The sequence below is a fragment of the Lathamus discolor genome, chromosome 14 (assembly GCF_037157495.1).
Source record: "Lathamus discolor isolate bLatDis1 chromosome 14, bLatDis1.hap1, whole genome shotgun sequence".
Lineage (NCBI taxonomy): Eukaryota > Metazoa > Chordata > Aves > Psittaciformes > Psittacidae > Lathamus > Lathamus discolor.
Window position 1 is genome coordinate 4,328,879 of NC_088897.1, and position 22,203 is coordinate 4,351,081.

The 22,203-nt window shown below is 58.7% G+C and overlaps 1 protein-coding gene across 1 annotated transcript; it reads right to left on the reverse strand.

The window, feature by feature from the left end:
* Positions 1 to 9,929: 9,929 nt before the first annotated feature.
* SSC4D (scavenger receptor cysteine rich family member with 4 domains) lies at positions 9,930 to 19,874 on the reverse strand. The gene is made up of 10 exons (XM_065695059.1): positions 19,769 to 19,874; positions 17,296 to 17,331; positions 16,239 to 16,544; positions 14,768 to 14,839; positions 14,113 to 14,427; positions 13,203 to 13,283; positions 12,862 to 12,939; positions 11,849 to 12,181; positions 11,117 to 11,176; positions 9,930 to 10,246 (listed from the first exon to the last, which is right to left on the reverse strand). Exons 1-10 carry the CDS (start codon positions 19,872 to 19,874, stop codon positions 9,930 to 9,932), a joined length of 1,704 nt encoding a protein of 567 aa, XP_065551131.1.
* Between the last annotated feature and the right edge of the window lie 2,329 nt (positions 19,875 to 22,203).

The following is a 22,203-nucleotide window of genomic DNA, read 5'->3' on the forward strand; positions in this document are numbered from 1 at the left end:
CCCGCGCGGGGCACGACGGGAGATGGAGTTCTCCGAGGGTGAGTAGGAATTGGTGGACGCCGGGTTAAGGACTACAACTCCCGTCGTGCCCCGCGCGGCGCCGCCGCGCCCACCCCCCTCAGGCCACGCCCCCTTGGGCTCCCCAACCCCGCCCCGCGGGGTCCTGCCGGCCGCTGGTGCTGATTCACCGGGAGCGGCCGCGGGGACGGCGATGGGAGCAGGGGGGGTCCCCGGGGGGGGGCTGCGCTCGGCCGGGACCGGGCACCGCACCGGGCACACGGGGCCGGACCCACTGAGCGCAGGCACCCAGAGACAGGCCCCGTGGTGGTGCTGGGCCGGGCTGCGGCGATGCAGCCTGGGGCAAAGCGTGGTCCCTCTGTCCCCTTGCCCCTGCCGTGGGGCTCGGTGGGGCTCCGCGGGGCTCCGCATCCGACCCACTGCAGAGCAGCGTGGATGGGTGGCCGGGCTGGGAGCGTGGTGCGCTCCTCGTCAGTAACACATGAAACGGAAGCTGTGCATTTGGAGCCATATTAAGAAACCCCATTCGAAAAAGCCTGTGGGTAAAGCGGTGCTGAGAGGATGCTGGGAGGAAGGAGAAGGGTTTAAATGAAGGGAGCCTCGCTGATCCCAATGGAAATGCATTATCCCGGTTGGAGGGAGCGGGGCAGTGCTGATGCATGGCCGTGCATGGGAAAGCACTGTCCTCCTTCTCGCACACACTGGTGCCACTGTCCCCATGCAAGTGCTCTGGGAGGTGTGAGGATGACCTTGGAGGACACAGCCTGTGATCCCCATCCTGAATCCCCCAGGAAACCTCAGTGGCATTGGGATGTGCTGGTTTGCATAGAGCAACACCATGGCCAGAGCCTGCGCTGGCTGCTCTGCCCGTAGCCATGTGTTTGGGGACAAACTGGTTTGGGAATGCTGACAGTGATGCTTTATTGAGCAGCATCGTTTTGGGGCGAGATCCCCCTCTTTATTGTGGTTTTAGCACCGCTTTATGAGTAGCAGAGAATGGGATTCAATGGGTTTGTTTAACACAAAACACTTCTTTGTTTACGGCTTCCGAGAGCAGAACTCCCTGATAAATGAGACTAGAGCCCAGACCCTCTCCATTTCCTCTCTAAAGCCAACCGCTGTCTCCTTGCCCACATCCCCAGCCTCACACCCCGCAGCGCACGCGGTCCTGGTGTGAGAGCAGCCTTTGTGCCCGGCCTCTGTTTACCACGGCAGCAATCCCAGGAGCGTGCCCATGGACAAGGGCAGTTTATGCCTCTCTGCTGATAAGGGCACATTCATCCTTCTGAGGAGGCTCAGCATCATCTCAGAGCTCAGCGGTGGGGTTTGTGCTGTTCCCTGTGTGACGCCGGCTTTGGAGGGAGAATCTGAGTTCCAAAGGGAAGAATGCAAAGGACTCGTGGGTCTCAAACTGGTTTTTCAGCTGTTTGCTGCCATTTCTTATCAATAACATGGAGGTATCCAGAGATGTGTGGGGCCAAGCCAAGCCAAGCCAAGCCAAGCAGTATTATTGGATCTGCCCCACAAGAACTTGGGAGAAGGGCTTTGGCCAAGGGCCTGTAGGGACAGGCCAAGGGGAATGGCTTTAACCTGCCCGAGGGGAGACTGGAACTGGATGAGCTTTAAGGTCCCTCTAACACAAACCATTCCATGAGTCCATGATTCTATGGCCTCTGCGTATGGACCAGAGTGGAGCTGCCTGCTCCTCCCAGACACCTTTGGAGTGACGCTGTTACAGTTGGGTTGAACAGATGGGTACAATTCCTGGATTCTCATGGACAATGTCCTGAAGACAGGACCTGAAGAAGTGCTCATGGGCCTGGAAGCTCCTCTGGTTTCTCCACATATACAACTTTCCTAATAAAAAACTATTGCTTTTCCATACAAACCTGGGCATTTACATCAATACAGCACGTTCCCAACTGCTCCAAATTTACAGTCACTATTTATTTGCCCCAGATTGAGCAAATCCTGATTTATTCCTGTCAAAGCATCACAGCAATAAATACATTTCACAAGGCAGATGATTTCCCTCCCCACCGCAGGCCAGAACATGATGTTCATTAATGCTGTAAATTCTCAGGAATGGCTCTAACATTTATCCACGCTTTATCCATCCCCTTTTTGGGCTCCAGTGTCATAAATCAGTGCCCTTCACTCTGCTTCATTCTCCTGATTTACAGGCTGGGAAGCAACGGGATGAAGTTTAGGTGGTGAATGGCCCTTAGGATGCGCAGCACATGCAGCTGGAGGTATCGTATGGATGCCCATCACTAAATGCCCTTCTCCCACCTCCGGCTGGTACCTGCGGACACCCATCAGTGACAGCCCGGGCGCTGCTGGGTTGGGAATCACAGGGATGCGGGCCTGTTCTGCGGATGTCCCAGAAAAACCCAATCACCCTGATTCCACCTCTGGTATTAAAAATACTCCGGCACATTCGGATGTGCCACTTTGTCAATTCCCACAGCCTGGAAGACGAGTCCTTCTCTTCACATTCCCATCCCTTCCTCCCCGTTACGCCTTGTCAATGCCTTGTGACACCGCGCGGGAAGGCAGGAAGTTCTCTTCCACTCGGCTTAGCTGCTGCCTGCTCCAAAAACGGATCCAGGATTCCTCACCCGTCACTTGCTGCCATGGGTCCCTGCCGTGTGCAGGATTTGGGCTTTCGGCTGGTGGAGAATGAGCCGAGGAATCATCTGGTTTCAGTGTCCCCTTCCCACAGGACAGCGGTGCCCTTGTGTCCCCCCTGTTTGACTCATGCTGGGCCAGCGTACCTGGTCCCAGCATCTCAGCATCCCGACACCCCAGCACCCTGGACCCTTTTCCACCCGGCCACGGCAAGGGAAGCATCCCAAGAGCAGGCCCAGGGCATCCCTCCCTCCCTGCACCGCAGCAGCACTCCCCAGCCTGCCATGGGGCTCCATCCCAGCACCTCCTCCTCCTGCCACGCACCGGGAAGGACCCCACAACCATTGAGAGAGCTTGGAGCCTCCCCAAAGCACCCCAGAGCCAGGACGCTGCCTCCAGGGCAGGAGGTGATGGATGAGCCCACCAGAAGGACCGTGCTTTGAGGAGGAGCCTCCTTCCCCCGTATGTGGAGCTGCAGCGCTTTGTGTCCAGCCCTGACCTTTCATTTGGCTTTCAAAGCACCTCCCAGCCCGGATGAATTCTGCTGCACCAGCTCCTCCTGCTCAGCACCAGCCCTGACACCAAGCGGGGCTGCCGGTACCCTCAGGGTACCACAGCTGGGCTCATAGGGATGATGATCCCTGCCACCACATCAAGCCACCGAGACAGGATATGAGGGCAGCACCAGTGCCTCCCACCCTCCTTTTACCCCTCCCACCCTCCCGTTATCCCCAATACCCACACAAGCACCATGGTGCTGAGAGCTGCAGCGGTGTCCATGCCACAGCACGCTCCATGTGGCAAATCCCCCCTTAGCCTTGCTCCCAGGGGAAGATGCTCGCATGCAGGATGCGTATCCCCGCGGTGCCCACATTGTCAGCACTCACTGCGGGTGCTGGTGGGACCTGGGGTGCAGAACCCCCCCTCCATGAGCCCATCTGGAAGGTGGGCACCACGCATCCCCGCAGGGCATTAATAATTAAGCAGGCACCGGGCTGGGATGGCTGCTCTTATTTAAGGAGCCGATATAAATACCGCCCAGACAGCATTTCTGGAGCACCTAAAATAAGCCCTGCCTGTCTCGGTGCCTCCAGAAGCAGCTCCGAGCTCCCAGGGTCGTCACCAGTGTCCTGCGGGATGGGGATGGGGCAGCCCCAGGCTCTGAATGCGGAAGGTGGCAGCGTGTGGGGCCAATCCTATGGGCGCTGCCTCAGTTTCCCTCTACAGCAGGAACCTGCCCCAACCCTTTGTGTTGTGCGGGGGGGTGGTACTGGGGATGTGGGATGCTCTGCCCCATTGGTGGCACTGGGTGGGAGCTATGGGGGTCTCTGTCAATCCACACACACACAGAGTGCTATGTTCCTGCAGTGCCAAGTGCCTTTTTGTGCTGTGCTGCCCCCCCCAGTCGTGTCTACATGGGGGGGACACTGGGGTTGGGGACACATCCTCCAAGGACAGCTCAGTCCTCCCCTTTCCCTGCCCTGGCACCCTTGAGCTGCTCCATCCCTATTAAAGGGGCTGCAGAGGTGCAATAAAGGCTGGGAGCAGTGAGACAGCGAGACCTTGGGGGACCCCCCCCCCCATCCTGAGCATCACCCCCCCCATCAGCATCCTGCCCCCCGGAGCAGGCGAGGGGCGGGCAGCAGGGCCGGGGCTGTCACAGCGTCCCCATTGCAGGCGGGCGGCAGCTTGCTGCAGTCCTGCTCTGCAGCGTGACTCAGCACAGCCTCGCAGCTCCCAGCCCCACCGACCCCTGCTCCAGCGCCGGGAGTGGGGGGGAACCACACGCTCCCCACCTTGGCACTGCCTTCCCATGGCCGCTGTCACCCCAAAGCCATCCCCCGGACCCCCGTGCCCACCCAGCCCCATCCATCCCCACACCAGGACCAGCGGCTCCAGCCCCAGTGCAGGTGGGACCCCCCCCCCCCCCTTCCAGGGGCAAGTTGGGGCTCGAAGTGATGGAGAGACACGAGGGTCTCTGCTCTGCTCATCCCGTCCCGCGGGCTGCATCCAGCCCCACGGGTCTCCTTGCCCAAAGCCTCAGGGTTTGGGGAGCTGAGCACTGATTTGTGCTGTGGCTCCTCTCCAGGCGCTGGGAATGAGGATTTGGGTTGTTTTCCTGAGGGATGGGACTGAAAGAGATGCCGGGCTCACACAGGGAAGTGTCGGGATTTGAAAAGGGATTTTTTAGCCCCGCTTTCGGGGTGTTTGAAGTCTGCCACGATCAGCTTCTTGCTGCTTTTCTGTGCATGTCCCCTTTGGCCGTGACCTGGAGGTTACTGGGAGGGAGAAAGCAGCCAGCACTGGGGAAGGAGGAGGGCTGTCCCCTCTAACTGTCCCTATGTCCCCAGGCACAAAGGCACTTTCAGAGCAGGACCCCCCTGTCTGCTTGTGCTGTGCCCTGTGTCCCTTTGCTATGACAGCAGCACATGGCACATCCCCATCCCTGGGACAGGGAACAACGGGTCTATGGGTGCTGCGCATCCGGGAGCACCCGGTGGCACCCCAGTGGCTGCATCCGGGATGATGCAGGCTGGATGAACGCAACGGCAGCGTACCCAGGACCCTCGCCCCCAGCCCCTCTCCCGTGCCATCCCATGGCAAGCACGCTGCCCGCATCGCTGCCGGGTAATTGCTTCCCTGCCTGTCTCTAAACGCAAGCGGCGGCTTTTGCCAGCGCTCAGCAGCACACGTGGGGCAGCGAAACACAATTAACGGGAGAGCCGGCGGTGATGGATGCATGGAGCAGGATCCGCAGCCGGGGCCGGTTACCCCCGGTGCCCGCGGGCCGTGGCCGCGCAGCCCCGGGCACGGCGCTCGGTGGTGATGGAGCGCAGCGGTCCCCGCGGTCCCCTTGCCAGCGGGATAACTGCGCCAGTGACTTTGCAGATCCCAAAATAGCGCCTGGCTCCGGCGGTGACGTCAGCGGGAGGCAGGAGCTGGGAAGGAGGACACTGCTCCGGCGTGGGGGGCAATGAGCGGCTCCGGCACCCCAATGTGGTGTGACCTTGGCACCCCAAGAGACCTGATCTGCCGCAGGGATGCTGCAGCGAGACTTGGTCCTCATCCATCCCATCGGAGGGGGATGCGGTCCGGACTGTCCCTGCCCTGCATCCCTGGGTGGGTGCCTACATCCCCAGGACCTCCCCGTTGCAGCGGATGGGGCGGGCTGTAACCAGTGAGGGTTAATCAGCCCCTTGGTACCCACCCCCCCTCCCGGCGTGCCCCCGGCCAGGGCTGCTGCATCCCTGCAGCTCCTTAAGGGTGCCAAGGGGTGAGCCAGGGCCACCATCCCCAGTGTCCCCAGGGAAACTGAGGCACTTGGGTGATGCAGAGGCAGCAGGGAGAGCAGGGGGGGACACAGAGAGCCCAAGGTCACTCAGATGATGCTGGGCACAGCACCGCCAGGGATGCTCCCCGGGCCAGGGCTGCCTATGGCATTGACTCACCCTGCACCAGTGCCCAGCTCCTCCGGTTACAGCGCAGATGGGATTGCCTTAATGGGGCACGGTGGGTCTATGGGGCTGATCCAGCCTGGGAAGGGCACCCCTGGGACCAGGCACTGACCCATGGGCCCCTCCAGCCATCCCCACACTCTGTAGCTCCCCTCACATGCAGTGCATCCTCCATACCCCATCCCAGCACTTCTTGTACTGGTCTCATACTGGTCCTATGGGACTAAAACTAGGGGACCCCCATCCCTCCCAGCACAGCTATGGGGGGGGGGGGGGGTTGACCCCAAACACCCATGCGCCTGCCCCAATTCTGCAGAGCTCCAGAGCCCCACACAAGTGCTCAGCCAGAGGCCTGGCTTATTATACTGTAATGTGGCACAATAATTAAACCCTCCTCCATTTCCCCTTGCTCATTTGTGCTCCTTCAGCCTGGATTAATGGGTCTTCTCTCCGCAGCACAGACTCATTCCTTATCCCTAATAGCCCATAAATCCCAGCCCCAAAATAACCCCAGCTTTTGCCTGGACCTCCTGAAATATTCATTCTCTCCCCCCTCACCAGCCCCCGCCCCAGCCCCTCTCCAGGGACAGGAGAGGAACTAATCGATGGCATTGACTGGTGTGGAGCTGCAGCTGCTCCAGGCACAGCAAACAGCTGACGTCGGCAAGAGGATAAGAGCTGGGCAGGCACCAGGCTTCTCCCAGCTCCCACGCAGCCGCCGCGGCCTGGCTGTGATCCCACAGGATGCTCCTGCTCCACCAGCATCCCTGTCTGCTGGTACCCTGCTCCAGGGATGGAGCATCCCCCATGCTGGTACCCTGCCCTAGGGATGCATCATCCCCCGTGCTGGTACCCTGCTCCAGGGATGGAGCATCCCCCGTGCTGGTACCCTGCTCTAGGGATGGAGCAACCCCCGTGCTGGTACCCTGCTCCAGGATCACAGCATCCCTGCCTGCTGGTACCCTGTCCCAGGGATGGAGCATCCCCCGTGCTGGTACCCTGCTCCAGGGATGCAGCATCCCCCGTGCTGGTACCCTGCCCCAGCGATGGAGCATCCCCCGTGCTGGTACCCTGCCCCAGCGATGGAGCATCCCCCGTGCTGGTACCCTGCTCCAGGGATGCAGCATCCCCCGTGCTGGTTCCCTGCTCCCACCCTGCCTGTCACACCCCTGCACCTATGGAGATGATGCCCAGCTTGCTCATGGGGTGCCTGGGGGGATCCCTGTGAATCCCAGCGTATCCCGAGCTGGCTGCAGGGAGAAAAGGCTGTAAAGCAAGGGAGGAGGCGCTGTGTCTCCAGGCTGAAACCCTTTACTTGCCGGATTACAGGCTGTGGAAGGGATATTCCTGGGGAGAACAGGACCTGCTCTTCCCAGGGCAAAGCAAAGAAGAGCAAGGTGGGATAACACCAAAACCCAGCCCGGCTTTGCCTGCTCATGGAGCAATCCCTGAGGAAAACAGGGAAAACCTGCCGAGGACAGCTCCATCCCGCTCCTGCTCCCAGCAGGATCCAGGCATTGCCCATCTGGCTGGAGGCAGGAGGCGAGGCAGGGGATGGTGGTGGCAGCAGGGGGGAGAGGAGGCAGCTGAGCATGCGGGACCTGGGGGCACAGTAAATGGAGGGGGTTTATTCACACTCCACCTCCCTGCCCTCTCCCAGGGTCCCAGCAGGTCCATGTCCAATTCCGTCAGCACGGCGTGCCTGGAAGATGCTTCCGTGCCTCAGTTTCCCCATTGGAGTGGGAGCAAGGTGCTGGGAGAGCCCAGAGCATGGGAAGCAGTGGAGAGACATCCAACATCAGCATGATGCCACAGGCACACCATGATGTGTGATGCTCAATTGGGGTGCAGAAAAGCCTCCCCAAATCAGGGAGCCCTGTATCCTGGTCCCAGCCTCTCCCCGCAGGCAGGAATAGGCAGGAGCAGGCTCTGCAGCTCCCAGGACAATCTCTTCCCATTTGCTCCTCCGTTGTTAGCAAGCAGCACTGGAGTTACTGCCATCAGCACTGCAGAGCCTGTACAGCAGCACAACAACAACAACGCGCTCCATGGGGTTACCAAATCCCAATGGGAACAAACCCAAATCTGGACCCAACCTCACCCCCATAAGCCTGGTGGGGGTCAGGGCTGTCCCCCTGGAGCTGGGGTGGGGAAGGGTCCAAGCTCAGCTCCCAGTTAGGTAGGAATTGAGGGATGTTCAGGGAGCATCAAGGGATTTGCACCAACATTGGGCAGCAGGAGCTGAGCCCTTGCCTCTGGGCTTGGGGCATCGCCTGTTCCCAGCCCAGGGAATGGCAGGGAAGCGAGAAGTAGTGAATGCCCCATCCCTGGCAGAGCTCAAGGCCAGGCTGGATGGGGCTTGGAGCAAGCTGCTCTAGTGGAAGGTGTCCCTGCCCATGGCAGGGGTTGGAACTGGATGAGCTTTAAGGTTCCTTCCAACGTAAACCATTCCATGACTCCGTGACTCAGCACACTTCCAAAGATCTTTTATTTATTCACAAAACAATCCCAAACACATATAAGAAAAATAATGGGGAAGAACCCCCCCCCCCCTCCCCAACAAGGCAGGGATGTGCTCAATCTATTACTGACGAAAGGATCGCACAACCAGAGGAGCGAGCACGGCAGAGGGAGCAGCCGGGACCCGCTCCCTGCCTCTGCATGAGCCATTCCCACCCTCGCACCCCATCCATGGAATCAGGAAGGTCATTCTGCTGGTGTCCATCAGCCATCACACACAGCGATGGGGCTGCAGGATGGGTCCTTCCACCTGAGCTGGGAGGGATACAGCCCTTACCACAAAGGCGTGATGCTGGGGAGGGACTGGGTTCAGCATCCTTGTGCTGGGAAGGGATCTGGGATATTCCCTATGGATTTTCATCATAGGAAAATGTGGCAGAGACTGGCTGTGCTGAAGGGAAATCTCAGCAGAAGAAATAGGAGGTGGAATGGGCACAAGGGAGAAATACCGGGCAGCAGCAAAGCGGGATGGGGTTGCAGATGGTGCGAGATCCAGCCCCTGCATCACTGCTGCAAGGAAATTGGTGAGGATTTGGTATTTCTTCTGCCAAAAGGAGAACAAAAACCTGGTATTTGCATTGCTGGGGGTTGCAAAGCAAATTGCAGCACTGCAATGACTTCATGCAGAGCCACTGGCATGTCCTGGTTTGGTTTCAGCCCCCTTTTTACATTGTCTGAGCATAATGTAATGTCTTTTTCACAGCTGAAAATCCATTTTCCTCATCTCTTAAATGAAATGGCTGAAACCGACCAGATTTCACACCAAAATGGATTTGTTTTCCCAAGGGGCAGCTTGGAGGGGGAAAGCTGTAGCCAGTGTTTTAGGAGCTGAGGAAACCTCAGCTGGAGAGGGGCTCTTCATCAGGGACTGTAGGGATAGGACAAGGGGTGATGGGTTCAAACTGAAACAGGGGAAGTTCAGGGTGGAGATAAGGGAGAAGCTCTTCCCTGTGAGGGTGCTGAGGCGCTGGCACAGGGTGCCCAGAAAAGCTGTGGCTGCCCCATCCCTGGCAGTGTCCAAGGGCAGGTTGGACACAGGGGCTTGGAGCAAGCTGCTCCAGTGGAAGGGGTCCCTGCCCATGGCAGGGGCTGGGGCTGGATGCTCTTAAGGCCCTTTCCAACCCAGACCATTCTATGGTTCTACAAAACCCAGTCTCCCCATCCTCAGAGAATCCAAACCAGTCCCCAACCAGCGCCCCTGTGGGGAAACTGAGACATCCAACGAGTGCCCCCAGCCAGCATCCCCTTTGTGCGCATCCCCCGTTCCTCCATCCCCATCCCCGCTCACCTCCGTGCTGCTCCCGCTCACCGGCTGCTGCAGGCAGCACCGGCATCCTCGGAGTGGTCGCAGTTGTGGACGTCCCAGCGGATGTGCGAGCAGCGCAGCAGCGAGGCCTCGTGCCCCTTGCACTTGAGGTTGTCGAGGAAGATGTACCCGGTGCCCTGCCCGTACCGCGCCTCGCCCCAGGCCGCCACGGCGCGGCCGCAGCCCAGCTGCCGGCACACAACCCCGGCGTCACGCAGGTCCCAGGCATCGTCGCACACCGTGCCCCACTGCGACAGCAGGAACAGCTCCACGCGCCCCTCGCACCGGTGGCTGCCGTTCACCAGGCGCAGGGACCCTGCGGAGGGGATGGGGTGAGGGGTGAGGGGGACCCTGTCTGTGCCACCATCACCCCTGGGGCAGTGGGACCCGCTGGGATGGGTCTGCAGGGGTGATGGAGAATGGTGGGGTTGGTCCCAAGGCAAGAAGAGCCCTGGTCTCTGGATGATCAGTGGGTGTTTGCTGCTGCACACAGTCCCCACGCTGCTTCTGCATAGGCAGGAGCACAAGGGGGTGAGCTGGGGCTGACCCCCAAAGCATCGCGGTGGATGTTCAAGTTGAACAAACAGGCAATAATCTCTGTTCAGCTCAGACCCATTGGTCCATTCCCTCCTCTCTGCACCAAGCTCCATCACCTCCTCTCCCCATTAAACTCCATCACCTCCTCTCCCCATCAAGCTCCATCACCTCCTCTCCCCATCAAGCTCCATCACCTCCTCTCCCCATCAAGCTCCATTACCACCTCTCTCCATCAAGCTCCATCACCTCCTCTCCCCATCAAGCTCCATCACCACCTCTCTCCATCAAGCCCCATCACCTCCTCTCCCCATCAAGCTCCATCACCTCCTCTCCCCATCAAGCTCCTTCTCCTCCTCTCTCCATCAAGCTCCATCTTCTCTCTCCATCAAGCTCCATCACTTCCTCTCCTGACCATCACTTAATGGTCCATCACCTGAGGTCCATCACCTCCCCTGCCTGGACCATCCCTAGAGGCACCAGGAGAAGCCACAGCTTAATGGTCCCACCACTGTGTCTTTTCCCCCTGCCCTGGGCTGCTCAATGTCAGTGCTTCAGGCTTCTCTGCCCAAACCACCTGTTTCCACCCTGTGCTGGTGCAGAGCATCCCCGGGGCTGGTACCACATCCCCAGGGGATACCTCAATACCCACCATCCTTGGGACGAGTTGAGGTCAGCGTGGTGGTTGTAGTGGTGGCTTCTTGGGAATGGTCTCCATCATCATCAGGATCTGGTGCAGCAGAGTAGGGGTGGGAAAAGTGACTCAGGGGATGCCTTTGCCCCCCCTCCATGGCCTGGTCAGGGCTCCCCAGAAGCAGCACGGGGTGTCTGGGTATGGATGCAGGGGTGCTTGGAGTGGGATGGGCAGCCACCACGCTTCCAGGACACAAACAGGGAGCAGAGGTGGTACCCATGCTCCAGCCACCACTGCGCACCACAGCATCCAACCACTGCGGGCAGGAGAAGCCCCATGGACTGGGGCTCACATTCACCTAGAACCGCATTTCCCACAGCCAGCCTGAGCACTGGAGGGTGTAGAGAGACCAAAATCCTCCCACTGGATTTCCATGCTACCAAGCAGACACCTGCATGGTTGCATCCATCCCGCTTCTCCCACCCAGCTGCCAAGGCAAGAACCGTAGACTCATAGAACGGTTTGGGTTAGAAGGGACCTTAAGATTATCCCGTCCCAGCCCCCTGCCACGGGCAGGGACTCTTCCCACTGGAGCAGCTTGCTCCAGGCCCTGTCCAACGACGGAGCACCCACCGCTTCTTTGTGCACCAGCGCCTCACAGGGCAGAACTTCCTTACCTCCAGCCTTACCCCGCCGTGCTCCGGCCTGAACCCATCCCCTCGCCCTACCCCTGCATCCCCGCCGAGGAGCCCTCCTCCAGCACCCCCGCACCTTGGCAGATGACTCCGGCATCCTCGTGGTGCCCGCAGTTGTGCTGCCCCCAGCCGAGGTGGAAGCAGTCCTGCAGCCGCTCCTCGCCGCCGCCGCAGCCCACGTTGTCCAGCAGCACGGGCCCGCTGCCGTAGCCGAAGGAGCCGAGCACGGTGGCGGCGAGCGCGGCGCCGCAGCCCAGCTGCCTGCACACCACGGCCGCGTCCGGGAAGTCCCAGTCGTCGTCGCACACCGTGCCCCATGTGCCGCCGTGCCGCACCTCCACCCGCCCGCGGCAGCTCCCGTTACCGCTCGACAGCCGCACGCCGGTGCCTTGCGGGGAACGGGGCGGGGGGGGGGGTCTGAGACGGGCGCCGTGGTAACCGGCGGCCATCGGGGTACGGGGTGAGGGGGGGGGGTGTGGGGTGAGCCCTTGGGTTATGGGGTAATCGCTGGGGATACGTGGGAGCAACAGCATGGGGGGAGCCCTGGGGATGTGGGGGAGCCCTTGGGGGAGCCCTGGCGATGTGGGGTGAGGCAGCAGAGTGTGGGGTGAGGCCTGGGGATGAGGGGTGAGCTATGGGGAAATATAAGCAACCCCATGGGGAGATGGAGGGAGCTCTGGGGATGTGGGGGTGAGCCCTTAGAGGCATGGAGTGAGCCCCTGGGGAGCATGGGGTGAGTCCTGGAGGTGTGGGGTGAGCCCTTGGGGAACATGGGGTGAGTCCTGGAGATGTGGGGTGAGCCCTTGGGGAACATGGGGTGAGCCCCCAAGGGGAGTCCCAGGAATGTGGGGTGACCCTGAGGATAGGGGGTGACTCCCAAGCAGCCCCAGGTGAACACTGTGAGCATGGGGTGATCCCTGAAGATGTGGGGTGAACCCTTGCAGGGCATGGGGTGAGCTCCCTGGGAGCGTGGGGTGAGCCCTGGGATGCGGGGTGAGCCCCTGGGGATGCTGTAGGGGTGCTCTGGACAAGGATGCTGTGCAGGACCAGCAGTGGCCGCGCACTCACTTTCCTGCTCCATGGTGAGGAGAGCGGTGGTGAGCACCTCGGTGGCCTCGGAGGGCTGGTCCCTGCTGTCTGTTGCTGCTGGGACAAGCATGGGCACAGGTGGGTGCTGAGCGGGTCCAGACCCAGCACCCGCTGCCCCTCTGCTTGGTGCCAATGGCTTTTATCACCGCAACAGCCCCATGGCAAGCTCCTGCCATGGTCAGTGTCACCCCCCAGCTCACCTACGTGCAGCAGGACCCAGGGTGACTGTGCTGGGTCACAGGAGGACATAGGAGACATGGTCCCCCCCCCAGCAAACCCCCGGCTATGGCACAAGGATGAGCAGGGCGGCTCTCTCCTACCTGTGGCCGTGGCAGTGAACGTCTCCTCATAGTCCAGGGCCCCCGAGGTGGTGAAGGACGTGATGGTGGACGTGTCCAGCCCTGCGGTGACAAAGGGACAGAGGTGACCCATGGGGAGAAGCTGCAAAGCTGTGAACCTGCTGACTCCATGAGGCAGACCTGCAGTGTGGGTGCTCCAGGATGATGGGGATGGAGAGGGACCGTGTCCATCACCACATCCCTGCTGCCCAAGTGCTGGAGATGGTGCTTCTCCTCCACCTCAGCCCAAGTGCTGAGGTCCCACATGCAGCACGGAGGGGCCCCTTGCTTCTCCTGTGGGGTTTATCGGCTTCAATAGCTCTAAAGCTTGGTTCCCCCCTGCCCCACTGTTTCAGGGCTGTGCACGGTGGTGCCATCGGCTCCGTGCCCATGGGATGGGGATGTTTAGGGAGGGAAGGACCAGCCTGATCTCTCCTGCATCGGCCCATTTGTCACTTAACAGTGGGAAAGGGAAAGCGCTGGCACTTACTGCTCCCGTGACAACGAGGGAATTCAGGGGCGTTATTGCCATTCTAAATGGTAATCAGTGGGGAACGGCAGGAACACATCACTCAGGGAGGGAAGGGGAGGCAGCTGGGCCCGGTGCCCAGCTCCTTCCGGATGCTGGCGGCTTGTTTTCCAGCCGGCAGAGCAGGGAAATGGCAGCCCAGCAGATGCATTTCCATTGCAAACCACAGCTCGGGCTGTGTTCCAGGCTCCAGAGCACCGGGATGATGGCAGGTAAAGAGGAAGGATGCAAGGATGCTCCAGCACACAGCGTCTGGAACTCTGCCTGACCTTGGCCATGTCAGCATCCATCTGAGCCCATTTCCCCTTGGAGACAGCCACATTCCTGGATTTCCACCCTGACAGCAATGCTCTGCCCTGGTACCTGCACAGATGACCCCAGCATCCTCGTGGTGTCCGCAGTTATGGATACCCCATCCGAGGCTGTAGCAGGCAGACAGGAAGGGCTCGCTGCCGTCGCAGTTGACGTTATCCAGCAGGATGAGCCCCGTGCCATAGCCGAAATAGGCGTTGCTCTTGTAATCCAGGGCTTGGCCGCATCCCAGCTGCTTGCAGACCACGCTGGCATCGCTCAGGCCCCAGTCATCGTCACACACGGTGCCCCAGCTCCCGCGGTAGAAGATCTCCACCCGGCCCTGGCAGGAGTCGGCCCCGCTCACCAGGCGGATGCTGCCGTCGCCTGCAGGGTGGGTGACAGGGTGAGAAGGACGTTCCCTTCCCCAGGGGTCACCACGCAGCGGTGCCGCCGAGCCTGCATCCCGCACTGCCCGTGGTGGCAAAGAGACCGGGTGAGAAACAGTGTGGAAGGGGGGATGCTTTGGTGCATCTGGGATAGGGTTTGGCCATGGCCAGTGTTAGGATGGGGCTCCTGAGGATCTGCCCCTTGGAGCCAGAGAGCTGGGGTGCTTTATGGAGGGGCAGTGGGTGATGGGGGCAGGAGGGAAGGTGATGGGGGCAGGAGGGAAGGTGATGGGTGCTGTTCTCTCCCAGCCCCCTATAAGTGAAGCCAAGCAGCTTACTTTCCCCATCCTGCACTGAGGCTGTGAGGGTCCTGCTTGTCGGTCCTTCGCTGGCTTGTGTGGGCGACAGCTCTGCAAAGGGAAGCAGAGAGGTGGCATCCATCCCGCAGTGTGGATCCATCCAGCCCCGTCGGCTGGTTTTCCCTCCATGGAAAGCAAGAGGGTTTGCACCAAACCAGCCCCAATGGGGAAAGAACGATGGGTTTGCAGCTGCACTGCCCTGCCTGGTGCTATCTGCCCCATGGTAAGGTGCAGGAAGGTGGATGGATGGAGCCAGGACCTTGGCTGCTGGCACAGTGGGAAGCTGTGGCTGGACTAAACCATACCGCTGCACTCAGCTGTGAGGAGTCAGCATCCCACCCACCATGGGATTTGGATCCGAAATCATGGCATATATATAGAAAAACCAGTAATACCTTGATTTTACTGCTGGTTTTACCTCTATTTCTTTTGCTAACAATGTTGGTTCAAGCCATCTTGTCCCATCTCCTCATGGTGGGTTTATTGGGGTGCTCTGACAGGCAGCCACTTGCATGTGGGAAGCATCCTGGGAAGTGCTTCACCGACATGGACAAGAGCTCCCCGACCCCACGCTTCCCTCTGTAACCACAACCAACAGAACCAAGCTGGCTCCTGAAAGCTTCTACACAGAGGAAGCACCTTTCCTGGGGTCTGGGGCTTGGGTGAACTCCTGCATCCGCTCTCAGGAGAGGAGCATCTCCTGGCCTCCATCACCCACCAAGCTACAAACACACAAGGGCTCAAGCTGCTCCTCTGCCCTCACACCCATCTCCTCCCTCTCCAATCCTTCCACCTCCTGTCTCCAGCAGTGCCTTGGTGCAAGGCTCCTGCTCAGTTCACAGCCTCCTCTCTCTGGTTGCCAGCCCAGCATCCCAGCCCTTTCCAAGCCCTGCTTCTGCGGGATGCAGGGATGCACTGAGCAGCTGCAGCCGTGGCTGAGTTCCAGGTCTGCACATCCTCACGTTTGCCAGTCGTTGATGTGTGGCTGCTGAACAAACCCTACATAACTGCAGGAGGAACACGTTGGGTCTATAGGGGTGGGCACGGAGCTGTTCCACTTTCGCTTGCCAACGCTTTCCACTGCTTTTCTCACCTTTAGGAACATTTCCTACTGAAAAGCTCAGCAATTTAAAGCAAGACAAGACAAAAGGGGGAAGCGCAGTCGGGCAGCGGCTGACTCAGAGGCAGGAATGTGGGTCAGCATGTGCTCTTTCCCCAGGGATCCTGCTGGAGAGGTTGCAGAGTCCCTGAGCTGGGAGTGACGGGGAGCACAGAACAGGCTGGTCACCTTATGGAGCACCAGCATGCAGAGCTGGGAGGTGACCTGGATGGAGGACAGGGGTGGAGGAAGGATGCAGACGAGGTTTGGCTGACCCAGGGTACACAACACAACTCTTGGGCTCCCCCACGGCATCTGCACCTCTCGCCCCAAGGAACCAAACCTCGTTACCATTGCATACAACAGCCACATCCTCATAGTGGTAGCAGTTGTGGATGCCCCATCCATGGCTCCAGCACTCGCTCAAGGCCGCCTCCCGGCCCTTGCAGTCCACGTTGTCCAGGAAGATGGGTCCGCTCCCTTGGCCGAAGGCCATGGCAGGAGGGAGGGTGATGGCGTGGCCGCAGCCCAGCTGGCGACACACGACGTTGGCATCCACGAGGTCCCAGTCGTCATCGCACACCGTCCCCCAGGAGCCGTTGTAGAAGATCTCCACTCGGCCCTGGCACCGGCTGGGCCCGTTGGAGAGGCGAATCTCTGCAAGGATGGGCACAAAGAGGCACCCAGGAGGTGCCACGAGGAGGACGTGAGCCCTATCGGCACCAAATCTCTGCTCCTCACATGAGTTGGTGGCCCTTTGCTGGAGCACAAGGCAGCTGTTGGCTTGGTGCTACCCAATGGCTGATCACGGGCTTCTCAGACATGAAAACTCAGAGCATCTCAATACATACACGAGAGGCACCATGATACCATCATCTTGTCTACTAATGGCCTGGGCAATAATCCAATGGGAGAAGATTCCCATCATCTTGCCTACTAATAGGCTGGGCAATAACCCAGTGGGAGAAGAGGGAAGTGGACATGTGGCATCACATATGATGGTGACAAGTGAGGAGATGCAATTAGCACATTCTCATTAGCTTCAATGGACCATCCAGGCCTGGTCCTACATGGGAGCTGGCAGGATGGAGATGATCTCTCAAGCTGTGGGTGTATAAGCACCTCTGCCTGGCCACATCCAGGGAATTATTTGCTTGGGCATGACGAATGGCACAGGGAGTAAGCAGGAGGTGGCAAAATTCCCCTCTTGGGATAATATGTGGAATAGGGATAATAAGGAATCTCTAATTCCTTTCTGTAAAAGGAGTTCAGCTCTTTGTTGCCACTTTTTGTTCCAAACCGGTATGCTTCCTTTTTGAAACACCCCAAACCCCATTTTTAACCAAAACCCACACTTTTCAACTACAAAACTCCCTGGAGAAGAATGGCTTGAAGAGAAGGATCTCACCTGGGAATGGCAGCGGCGCGGGCTCTGAGCTGGCGCCTGCAAGGGAGAAGGAAAGGGATCAGATCTCTGCAGCATCCTTGCAGCGGGGATGGATGCAGCTTGGAGGGTGACAGCAGCAGGGATGCAGGGCACGGCGGGTGCTTGTTCCCTCGTTGACACCCTTTGGGGTGCTGATGACACCAAGCTCCAAGAGAAGAGGTGCATGGCAGAGGGAGCAGAGAGGAGCATGGACCACGCACATGGCATCCCAGCCTGGCCAGGAACCGGAGCCTGGGTGATGCTGCCAAGGGCTTAGCGAGGGTTTGCTGCAGAAACATCCTCCTGCAGCCGGGAAGGAGCAGAGCGAGGTGGGAGAGGAGGGATTCCTCCGTGGTTATCCCATTAAACAAAACTGGCTTCATGCAAACCCAGGGGATTGCTGCTGGTCTCCTGCAGGCTGGTGTAATCCAGGGGTGTCGGAACATCAGGATGAGGTCACTCGATCCCAGCTGGCTCTGGAAGGGCAGCTCCATGTCTGCTGCACACAGACAGACCCCCGGTGATTTCTGCCTCGGGGCTCAGCTTCCCAGCCACAGGAGAAGCAGCTGCCCTGGGGCTTTCATTCCTATTTAATTCTCAGCCCAGCGTGAACAAGCAGCATCTGGAGGGAGCTGAACGCTTGCAGGATGCATCCCCATCCCCGTCAGCTGGGTTTAAATAGGGCCTCTGAAAGTGCTCTGCCAGCAGCCCCACACCCAGGGGTATGGATGCTGCCCATGGGCAGATCCAAAGCTCTCCCAGCCACCTGCTCCCCACACCAGGCTGGGCCCTCTGCCATAGGTTGGGTGCTACACGGGCACAAAACCCCTCTCAGCCCCAATCTGAGTGATGTGGGGTCCCCCTTGGATACTGCACATACGAGGCACTGAGGTCTCCAGCTTGTGCAGGGGGTCACGGCAATGGTGCTGGGGGGACAGTGAATGGGGACGGGTGTCTGGACCGTGTGGGTGTCCCTGCCATTGCCCCATAGGGTGCCTCAGGGGTTTGCAAGCCTCAGGATGCTGGAAGGCAGCACAGAGCAGCTCCTGCATCTCGGGATGAGACTCCGGCTGCACAGATGGATGACACCATTCAAGTTAAATCCCTCCACACCAGTTATAGCACCCAAGGGGTGATCAGCACCCATGGTGGCTCCATGGCCTCTTTTCCTACCCCTGGCTTGGAGCAGCCCTGTCCTGCTTCACGCTCAGCCCACGAGCAATGACAGGAAGGTCAATCCCTGCCGCTCCGGAGGAGGATGTCACCACCATGAGAAGCAATGTGATGGTCGAGCGGATGAACCCACCTCCCTTCCGCCTTGCTTAGGACGTTGCCTGGGAGACTATGAAGTCAGCTGCAAAACAGGGATGTCAAAGAAAGACCTGGAAGCCCCAGGAGAAATGGGAGTAAGGCAACTGGCAGCTGTAACTATGACTTAGCACCCAGGAGTAAGGGCTAGGAGCGAGATGCCACCCATAGCTGGACCCAGGCAGGCCGGAGAGCGATGCTGTGATGCCAAAGAGAGAAGCAGGGATTAAACAGGAGACCAAGGGAGCAGAGAGGCTCAATAAGGGAGAGGACAATGAGGGACACGGCAGCCCTGGGTAACAGGAGAGAGATAACTCAGATCCCCCCTGCACAGGAATGTGGCTTTTTGAGAAGAGCTTTTGCTCCTGGTTTGTATTGGTTTTTAGCACTGAGTCCACTGCAGTGCTGAGGAAGCAGTGGAGGAAAGGACATTGTTAAATATTCAATATCCATCTCCCTTTAAGCCAAAATCAAAGCTCTGAAATACTCTCTTGAGAGCATCCTCCAGCAAAGTCACAAGAGACCTGAAGAAGATGTGCCTGTTATGTCTGCAGCAATGAGGGATGAGGGGAAAACCGGGCGTTCTGAGAGGAGAGGGAGCCCTCCACGTCCCTCTGATCCAGCTGCACAAGGCCAAAAGGAAAGGGGAAACCATCTCAAGTAAACACCATCCCGTTCATATTGCTAAATATAACCACCAAATGCAGGGACAAGTCACCCTCCGTTAGTGATTTACCAGCTTCCCGGCTGCCTTTGTCCTGTGGGGCTCTGCTGAGGCAGGAAGGTGTCCCCAGCGCCCAGCTGTGATTACACCGATAGAGGCACACCAGGATAATTGCGGTGTTCCAACACAGGAATGGCTTTTCCCAATTCCAGCCTGGAAGGACAGCGCCTGCCGGGAGTGATTGGGATCAGCGTCCTCAGGGGATGGATGCTCAGCAGGATGCCCTGGCTGCACTTGGCATCACACATAGGTCATGGTGGGACATAAGAGCTGAACTTGCTCCTTCCATCCCTGTGCACACTCAGCACTGTTGGGGACATCATGATATTCCTGCTCCATGAGGAAAATCTCCTCCTGCAAAGCCAGGAGGGAGATGGTGGGTACCTAAAGCTGCCTATCCCACCGCAGCATGCAGAGGCTCACCAGTGGGGCTGAGGAAGAGGAGAAGGAGCAGTGTGGCTGGCGTCAGCATCCCAATGTCCAGCATCCCTGTGCCATGCCGAGTGGCCGGACATGGACCGAGTCTCATCGCTGCACCGTGGTCCTCCTGCAGATGGGTGTTGAGAGGAGGATGTCCCTGAAACATGCAGACAGCAATGTTAATGGTGATGGACAGCAGAGCCTGTGCCCCACCAAGGGCCATGCGGGCCCCACAAAGCCCCACCTCATCACTTACTGAGCAATGACCAGGAGTGACAGGAAAAACAACTCAGGTTGGATTGATCGAGGGGAAGAGAGAAGATTTGAGCATCAGGATGAAGCTGCAGGGCCACATCCATCCATGAGGCAAAACTGGGAGCAGGAAGAGAGCCTTAGGCTGCTGTACTGGCTGAAGGATGGGCCTCAGACCCGTGATGTTACCAGCAGACCCCATAGCACATATATACCATATACCCCGTGCCACACGTGGGTAAACTGCGTCACACACTGAATCCAGGCTGAACTGTGAAGGAGCTCCCCATCCCATCCCAGCCTGGACACAGCCATGGCCAACCCTCTGCTTTGTCTTGGCTCCGCTGGTGCTCTGCAGCATCCCAAGGGAAAAAGCAGGGAAAGGTATTTATATGGGAATACAGAAACCTCTGGGGTCTGACAGGAGAACCTCATTCACCTGGGGGGTGCGAAATCCACAGGGACAAGATGGGAAGCAAACGGGGGAATGTCAGGCAGAAAACGCGGAATAGATTAAATAAGATGCCATTTCCCCTTCATTCACTGCTCCCTTCAGGAATCACTGACGAATTCCAGGCTCGGTTTCACTCTGGGGAGCAGGATGGGGCTGATCCTGCTTTCCGTTACCCCTCTGGGACCGGGACCAGCAGCCCAGCAGTCCCAGCATCGCGCTGCCAGCAGCACTGGGACGGCAGCGTGTGCTGGTGGAGCAGTGCCACCGTGAGGATGCTTTCACACGCTGGCTCTGAAGCCAAGCTCCAAGTCTCAGCTAAGCAGAGCCCTCCTTTAGTCCCTCCAGCGAACACAAGGCACACCTGAAGGGATGGGCACCGGCTGGTGAGAAACTTGGGAAAGGACCTTGAAATCTGATGTATTGGTGACCAAAAAGCATCCCTGTGGATGTAAAGCATCCCTCTAGCAGCCTTTTGCTGCTCCTGGTTTTCCAATGCGATGGGAAGAGCTCTCATGTGTCCCTCAAGTCCGTAGGCTGGCTGTGCTCTAAGCCTCCGGAGCAAGCCTTTGGCTTTGTTGTCTGCACCAGTGGGAGATGACAGCAGCCCAGTGCTGGAGGTGCAGGATGCAGCCATGTGGATGGGGTGCATCCCCATTCCACCTCCCTGCTCTCACCACTCAGCTCCTGCTGCCCAAGGCTCGGAGGACACCGGACAGCAGACAGGCAGCTTCGCGATGGGCATGAAAACCAATCCACTCCCTAAGGTGATGCTTTCAATGCTCCATTCATCCCTCTGCCGCTCCGAATAATGTCCCCTTTTGTCCCCCCGGGGCAGGGCTGACAGACGGCCCCGCTGCTGCCCAGCCCTGGCCAAACCCTCGCAGCGTGTCCTGCCTGCAGGGACGTTGTCATCCAGGGCCATTCTTGTGCCGGAGCCAGCGCGTTCCTGCTCCCTGGCACGGGGCATTAACCACTGCGGTGCTGAGCCCCGGCTGACCCCAGGCAGGTAAAACCCGACCTTCCCTTCTCTTTTGGGTCTGCTTCTCCATCCTCACCCCAACGCTCGGCTGCAAACTGAACCCCCTTCCCTTGCACAGAGGGGTTTTGGGCACCCTTAAGGATGCCTATAGATGAAAAGCTCCTTTTAAGCCTTAATAAGCCATTGTAGCAAAGCACAGCATCCCCTTTAAAGGATGTGAGCTTCTGAAAGTGCCTTCAACCAAGGGTCTTTCAAGCTGTTAGGTAAAGCAAACCCCAACCATGCATCTGATGGAAGAAGCATCAACACCCACATCAGCCCCAACCCCGCACTGACCACTGTGTCTGATGCAAAACCCACAGGGCAGGGCACAGAAAGTCCCTGATTTCACCCCAGATAACACCTGCACTGTGCCTAACTCCCACCTCCAGCCAGGACACGAGACCCCTCAGGTCCTTTGGTCCCCTTTGGTCCCCTTTGGTCCCCTTTGGTCCCCATGGCCGTGGCTGACAGATCCCCTTGCTCTTGAGCTGTCACTCTTCAATTATCCGGCTATAAGAACTGAATCATTCAGCAGCCCCGTCATACCATTATTTGTAATTACCATGCTGACCCATGAAAAAGCATCATAAATCCACATACCTGTTTGGTATTGCCTTCCCAGGATAGCAATGGGTATACTGAATCCCAGAAGTCACTGTTCTCTTTCGAAGTAAAGGGAAAAGCTGGCGAGTTAGTTAAAATCCTGAACAA